At 48.1% G+C, this 7,838-nt stretch overlaps 1 protein-coding gene across 1 annotated transcript; it reads right to left on the reverse strand.

Annotated features, from left to right (window-relative positions):
* Positions 1–160: 160 nt before the first annotated feature.
* On the reverse strand, positions 161–6,907 carry LOC103583731 (neurexin-3-like; the record flags this gene model as incomplete). The annotated part of the gene is made up of 3 exons (XM_008564969.1): positions 5,589–6,907; positions 2,349–2,392; positions 161–246 (listed from the first exon to the last, which is right to left on the reverse strand). Coding segments are annotated over exons 1-3 (839 nt in total), but the record flags the coding sequence as incomplete, so codon positions are not given.
* Positions 6,908–7,838: the final 931 nt, after the last annotated feature.

Genomic DNA, 7,838 nt, shown 5'->3' on the forward strand with positions numbered 1-7,838 from the left:
CCCTACCTTCAGAGCCTTGCCCCAAAGCCTCCCTCTATTCAGTTCCACCTCTGTGCCCTCACTGCTATGGCTCTACACTGCAAATCTAGTGACTGCAGGGCAATAGGAGGAGTGGGGGGACCCGAGTCCCATCCCCCAAGCACAGCCTTGCAACCCATACCCCACCTCTTCTGCCCAGTGATGGAGAAAGAGGGCCCAGCTGATGAGCAGCTGCCCCAGGACCTGGAAACCATCTTTCTGGGCAGCCTGCAAAGGGAGATAGGGGTCTTGAAATAATTAGCCCCCAGCATTGGGCCTGTGGTATCTCATTACCAAATGCAAATGCAAGTTCACGTGCCACTTCAAGGCTCCTGGCAAAATGCCTGCCTGACCCACAACCTCGCTGAATTCGGACCAAAGTGTCACCCACCAACCACCCCCTTTGCAGCCTGCAGCTGGTGTGCAGGCTCTGTGAAGGGAAAAGGCTGCTCTCACCCCACTGAACGGGGAACAACGAAGAAGGGTCTTATTTCTTTAAAGGAGGCAGAGATGTTATGGGGAGGGGAGCATTAAAAAAAAATTACTCTTCCCTCAGCAGTTAAAAGAAGGATAATTGGAGCAAGTGGCAGGCGGCTGCTCTGCCGTTTAGCATACAGCATACCCAGGAAATCTCACTTGGTAATCAGGAGAGAGGAGGAAAAAGGAGCAATCAGACCCCTATTCAGACTCCAGTTAGCAACAGCCCCTGCTTGCTGGCTAGGCTGGTGGAAAGTAGGGGCTGGTCCAATTTAAAGCCTGAATGCTAGGTGGGGAACAGAGTCTCCGAAGCAGCAGTCCCTCCTTTGTGTACAGTTTAAGGCCTTGCTTTTGTGCTACCTTCTCCATACCAGGGGAAAGGATTCGGAATGGAGTTATCCTTGACTCTGTGATTACTCATCACTCCCCTGCAGTCCCCAGGCCTTTTGCAAGGCCATTCAGAGATGACACAGATTAGGAACAATGCCACATTACAATTCCAGCAGGGTAGGCACTGGGAAGAGGGGTGGGGAGCTGACTGTGTTTTTACACAAGTGCCCCAAACAGGAGCATCCAGCTGGGGCAATCACTGGGACCTTAACTACAGCACCTGATGTCTCTGGCCCTCAGTAAATGCTCAGGGTCCAGCCACAGCAGCCTCCTGTTGGTATAGGGCATTCCATCCTCTGGCTTTGAGACATGGGGGAAGAGTCACAAAATTCTCAATAAAAAGAAGTGAAATTCACTTTCAGGAAGGCATGAGAAGGCCATACAGTGGTTTTGAGTCATCAATCAACCTGAGCAGGATGTCAGCTTCAGACAGCAGGGGACATGGGGTGGGGGGTGGGCACTACTGGTTACTACTCAGCAGTGTGCCTGTAATAAGGCTCTGGTCCCTGTCACCCACGACCACCATGACACTTCACTATAGGTTCCCAACACCTGAAAACATAACAGCCGAGCCTCAAAACAAAAAGCTTCTAGTCTGGGCACAGCAGGAAAAGATAGACAATAAACAAACTTTTTCTCTGCCAATGGAATAAGATAGACCTCATGCCTCTTCACTAAATTAACCTAAAAACATGTTCACACAAGTGATATGTGACCTAAGTAGGCACATGCCAAGAGCCTCAAGAGTAGAGACCAACCTATGAAGACTGCCCCATTGTTCTCTGGTCCCACCCAACCTGCAACAGGATGACTTTATGCTGAGTAATCTCAAGAGAAACTGGTGCTGGAATTTATAAATCTTGGTGGTAAATCAATTCTTCACAACCATAAGGTTGTTGAGAAATTCAGTACGTGCAGATCTATAACTAAGAATGTTTTAAGGATAAACAAGTTTAAACTTATTTTAAGGTAATGACAAACTATTAATGACCCGTGAGGGGACTGCTCTCTAGAGGGAACTGAGGATACCTCTTCATTAGCCGCTGAGTTTCAAGGCTGCCCATCACAGGACAGACTGAGCTAAACATAAAGCCAAGTGGAAAATGCCGTGCCAGCACTCGATTACATTGTAAACCAAAGATGCATCATTTTTAAATCGTCTTGAGTTATCTGCATTTCTTCTGTCCTCCAAGAACATCACTGAAAAGGCAAAATTAAATGTCAACATGAACAAGTCTGGTGGAGTACCAAAGCATTTTATTTATAAACATAACACCTAGAAGTCAAAATCTGGGACCTCTTCTTCATCCATATTGTGCCATAATGCTCAGTGTGACTGTTAATTAGATTGGTAGTCTTGCAATAAGGTTTTCTCAAGTAAGTTGTGCAGAATTCAGTCTGCAACCAGAGCTAAAAGCCCTTCACCAAATGAAAGAGAAGATACTGTGTCCATTAACTCTTACCAATTCTTCCATAGCAACTATCTCTGACATATTCTGGATCTTACCTATGGAAGATACACAGTGGAAAATCAAAATAGCCCAAAGCACATAAAAAGAGATGGGCCCATCTGTGCCTTCTTCCTGGAGTGCAGCATGAAGACGTTGGGAGCCATCAAGACATGGAGAGCCAGACAGGCCAAGCAAACAGCAACACTGCAGGTGGGCTGGAAACTAATGGACCACAGAGGGCGCCTCCAACAGGCCTGAGCCACATCCATCCAAAGCTGTAGGAGCCCTTGCAGCTCCTCCTGCTCTTTGAGCTGCTAAAGCATGAAGTATAAAAATGGATCTTCCATGCCAGGTGCAAGCCCTCGCACAGTCAAATGGCAGGGCCCATCCTGCAAATTAGGACAATCAGGTGCTTAGTACACAGAACCAACTGCTGGGAATAAGTCCCCTGGCTTCAGTTCTGAGACATGTGCAATTTAAGGGGGAGTGGGGACGGATGCATTCTCACTACCCATTTTGCCACATTATCTTTAGGAAAATGGGCAGGACTTTGTTTAGGCCATTTATCTTGTTGTTATGCAGATCTGCTTGACACTTCGCAGCTGCTGTGATTCTTTTTCCCCTTAACATTTAACAGGTGAGTTTTTCCCACTAACTCTCTAAAAATTAACCATGTATGGAGGCAACAGATATTTTCTAATAGTCAATGATGCATTTCTGTGATTGATTAGACATGATGACAATTACTGAAATCAACAGGCTGCAAGTTATCAACAGTAAATTGTGTTGCCTCCCCCAACATCCACCCTCACCTCCACCTCTGCACCGCTCTGTTCCAAGCCAGTCAAGTGTTACCGTTAAAAGAGATTATTTACTCTATTTATGTATCAGAAAGATAAATGAGTTATGCTGGGTGTTTGCCTTCCACAGACAGAGGTACCAATCCATAGCCAGGAGATGATCTGAACCTTGTGGAAAAACCAATTATTAAAATATCCATATTGCATTTAGTTATTTAAAAATCAACTGCATACAATCTGCTCTGAAGAAATTCCACTGGAGACTGGAACACACACACACACACACACCAGAGAGAAAAGGCAAATTGTATACATATACAGTACAGAGATTCTTCCTGCAGAAAAATGCTGATCCAAACCTGCCCCGAGGAAATGAGTTCTTTTTAAACACAAAAAATGCAATCAGGGATAATCAGCAAGTTAACAACACAGTTGCAAACACCCTGGTCCCTAGAAAGGAAGAATGCCAGCTTTCAATGCGAGTTCTGAGAAGAGAACAGATCCTTCGGGTGAATGAGAAAACAAGTGATCATGTCAGCGTCTTCAGGCAGAACTTTCTCCAAAGCCAAGAAGCTTTGAACAGCAGTCAGCTCCAGAATGCACCTGCTTGTGAGAGGCACTTCAATAATCACATTCCCAAAGTGGTTCTGCAGATTGGGGTTGCCTCTACCCCACTCGCCCACCCCTCTTTCCTGTGACTTCAGTGGGGAAGACAGAAGCCAGACAAGGACAACCTATGCATTTGACCTCTCCCTCTCCAACAGGAAAGGAGATATGATGCCCAACCCAGTAGAGAAAAGAAGCAGAGACCCAGAAAACACTCCTGCAATAGCCCACACACAACTTACACTGAGGCCTCCAGCGAGACCTCCAATGTGTCCTAGTCTCCAGCATGTGCCACTTGTAAAATAAACTTTGATTTTTTTAAAATTTTAAATAGCTACTGATAGCTAAAGTTCACATGAACCATAGCCTGCCTTAGAGGTTGGGCTGTTCTGGAAACATTTAAGGAATACCTGCAGACAGGATCTTTAATTACAAATCCCAAGGAAGCAGGGCAGCGGGGCCTTACCTGAATGAAGAGACCCTGGGAGTCAGTGGCAAGATACTCACCTGGCCCCACCCACCTGACTTCCCTTGACCTTGTACCAGTTGGTTCTTAACCTTGATTGCACACTGCATAATGTGGGGAGCTTTACAAATATACAGATTCTTGGGTTCCACCCCCAGAAATTCGGATTTAATTAGGCTGGGGCATGGCCTGGAAGTTTTTAAGTTCCCCCAGGTGATCCTAATGTGCAGCCAAGGTTGAGTCCTCTGTTCTGCCTTATACCATGCCACCAGCTCCATGAAGAGATCAGCATGAGATAGCAACACAAAACATCTCTAGAAGAATCCAGGCCTTAACCCAGAAAGCATAAGAGGTGATGTAACTTGCTTGCCTCCTCTTCCTAACCTCCCAACCTACATACCCATCTGGCCACTTCTCACACACCTGTTCACTTCAATGTTTCCTCCTACCCAAATCTAAGCCTTTAGTGAGTCCAGGAGTCCAGGAATTTGGCTTTTGAGTATTTGCCAAATTAAAGCCCGGGCCACTTCTTCCAGATCTAATCTCAAACAGTCAGAATACGGTGAATAAGGTGAGGGCAGCCTAAGCCCTTTTGCACAAGTCCTTTCTTCTCTCTCCCTGTAAAGTTGTAGTTGAACTTGGGGGGGTTTCCAGGCTATGCCAAGTACTGTCAGCTCCCTTGGTGGACTTGGCTGAATGAGGATCCAGTCCATCTCTGTGCCTGTCAGTACTGTTGTTAGTATGTAGAGAGGACACATCTAAAGAGGAAACTCATATGAAAAATGTTCATTGCTAGAACAAAAAAGCAAGGACCTCCCCTGAGTGCACCCCAGGGGGCTGTGGGGGGAAGGGGCACAGGGAAAGGGTTGGGTTGGCAGCAGGGCCAAGTACGTTCCCAGCAACCCATCCACCTCATTCTTCTTTGCACAGGCACCCCTTATGCTGGGGATTAAAAGGAGGAAGTGATGGGGAGTTTCACATCCATCCCGAAGGGTCCAAGTCTCAAGAGATCAGGAGGGACAGAGATAAACACTTTGCCAATTTCTAATTTCTTGCCCTGTGCTGATCCTGCTAAGCAGTGCTGCTATGGAAGGAGTTGAGCTGGGGTTCAGACTGCAGTCTTCTCCAACCAGCCCTTTGGGTTGAGTGCAGAGCCCACAGCTGAGTAGCCAGGATTCCCTACCTACTGAGATCTGGTGGATTTTCCACTGAGAGCAAGCAATGGATTTCCATTGCCTCCTCAGGGAAAGGGGCCCAGTTAGCTAACATGCAGCTAAAGAAGCACTTCTCTGTAGAGCTGGTTCCTGTCAGGAGTCTCTGCCCTCACCCAATGCAGTGGGCAGGCCTCTAGCAAGAGAGGGAGAGGGCAGTGGATCTTACCTTCTGAGCAGAGCTTGCCACCGTAGCCAGTGGTGGAACAGTCACAGGTGGGGTGGCCATCCAGAAGGAAGCAGATCCCACCGTTTTCACAGGGACGCTCCCCACAGGGTCCCTCGGCATCCAGCTGAACACCCTGGCTCCCCAGAAGCCGAGGCTCCGAGTTGCCATACTTGAGATCCAGGATTAATCCCTTGAAGCCGGGCGTGGCCTGTACTCCATCAAGGGTCAGAGTGGAAGGTCGTATGTCTGCGGGGACTCCACCAAGGAACAAGTCACTGACCACATCCATGTAGGGCCGCTGGGCCTGAAGCTCCCCAGACTGGCCCTCACCATCGAGCATCAGCACAGTGCGCAGGCGGTCCCGGCTCACCATGAGGAAGTGCCAGCTGCTGTCGTTCACCTGCTTGTTGGACAACACGGCAGTCTCAGCGCAGTCCATGCTGAAGCGGAGCTGAACGCGGCCGTCCACCAGGGAGAGGCAGAGGAAGTCACAGACACCACCATCGTCCAGGTAGAGGAGCAGCCCCGTGGACACATTGGTCTTGAACTGGAAGCTGAGGTCGCTGCGCGTGCTGGCGTCCCAGCGGAGGTAGCGGGCCCACTGGTTGGGGAGGCCCATGAACTCAAGACCCAGGCAGAGCCCCAGCAGGGACCCCAGCAGGATGCTCACCTTCAGGGTGAAGAAAACCGAGTGCAGAGTGAAGCTCATCGTGGCTGCTGCGGCCCTCAGGGGAGGGAGAGAGGGAGACAGGACAGAGATGGGGGACAGAGAGCACACAAGAGGAGGGAGACACGCACACAAATACCAAGATGGTGAGGAAGGAGGAATGTCAGCAAGACAGCCCAGATGGGCGCACGAGCAAGAAATCCAACAAGGAGGCAGAGGAAAGAGACAGGGCAGCAGAGAAGGAAGAAAATCAGGTGGGGAAGCCAGTGAGAGGAAAGTGTCTTTCTCCAAGAAAAGATCTCAGCTATCCATGTGGATCCGGAGGCCTTGATTCGAGGAGAGGTGGGAGGAAGCCTTCAGCACTGCAGTCTTCCCAGCAGACCCCCAATGCCCCAGCCAGGGAGGCCGGGGACAGGGCACTGTGACGGAGCAGGAGTGAGCAGTGCGGTGAGCCAGGAGAAAGGCCAAGACTGGCCCAGGACCAGTCCCGAGGTTACACTCCTAGCAGCAGCGGGCTGCAGGCAGGGCAGCCACGACAAGCCCAGAGCTCAGGCAGAGCAGGGCCCGGGGCGGAGCGCAAGCAGACTCAGGCTTCATGGTGCCGGCCACAGGCAGTCCTGCCCATAATCTGCCTCCTGGGACTCCAGAGAAAAGACCTGTGGGCAGAAGGAGAGGGAGAAAGGAGAGAAGGAGCGGAAGATTAGGGCCACATGTCAGGAAAATACTGCATCCTATTTCACAAATATTGATGGAGAGCTGACTTCAAGCCAGGCTGTGCTAGTGATTCCCAAGCACTCACGTGCTTTGATCAGGGGAGAGGGCTTGGGTTCTATCAGAGTCTCTGTGGGACTCCTAGTGCAGTTCACAGTGATGCACTAAGTTTTTCCGTATGCAAAAGTAGTGTAAAATTCCCGAAGCCATATCAGCACAGTTTTATAGTATTTGTCTCAGGGTCACATAGCAAAACTTATTTATAACATAAGTGCTAACATTTTACACACTCAAATACCCACAACATAGTTTTTACTTTTACCTACTAAAAGACATGAACATGACATTAATTTTTTTTCTTTTTTTTAGATTTTCTTTTTCGATTTGACCACCCACTGTCTGGGTGTCGGAGTCCTAAGACAGATTTCCACCTTTAAATTTTTGAAAGAAATATTTATATAGATCAAAGAAAATAAATTAGAAGGTGAGTAATGAGCAAAACAACCCTCATCTCTTACTAAATATTGGGGAAAAGTTCTTATAGAAAAAAGTATGCTCCCTGAGGTTTTTTAAAAAGGCTACGTTTCAGTCCTACTTCCTGTATGTGAAACTTTGAGAAAATTTCTTAACCTATTTGAGGTTCTATTTTCTCATTTGTAAAGTAGAGAAAATAATAGCCCCTTTCCAAGACTGAGGAGAGAATTAAAGGAGACCATGTTAAATGGGAAGATCCTAACACGAGGCTTTATACATAGTAGATGATCAATAAATACTAGGTGTCTCCCTTCTTTGTTTATGAAATGGAAAGTGAAGAGGGTTTGGGAGTGTGTGTCTGTCTGTGTGTGTGTGTGTGTGTGTGTGTCTGTGTGTGT

Source organism: Galeopterus variegatus, unplaced genomic scaffold, assembly GCF_000696425.1.
Source record: "Galeopterus variegatus unplaced genomic scaffold, G_variegatus-3.0.2 Scaffold27325, whole genome shotgun sequence".
In the NCBI taxonomy this organism is placed as follows: Eukaryota; Metazoa; Chordata; class Mammalia; order Dermoptera; family Cynocephalidae; genus Galeopterus; species Galeopterus variegatus.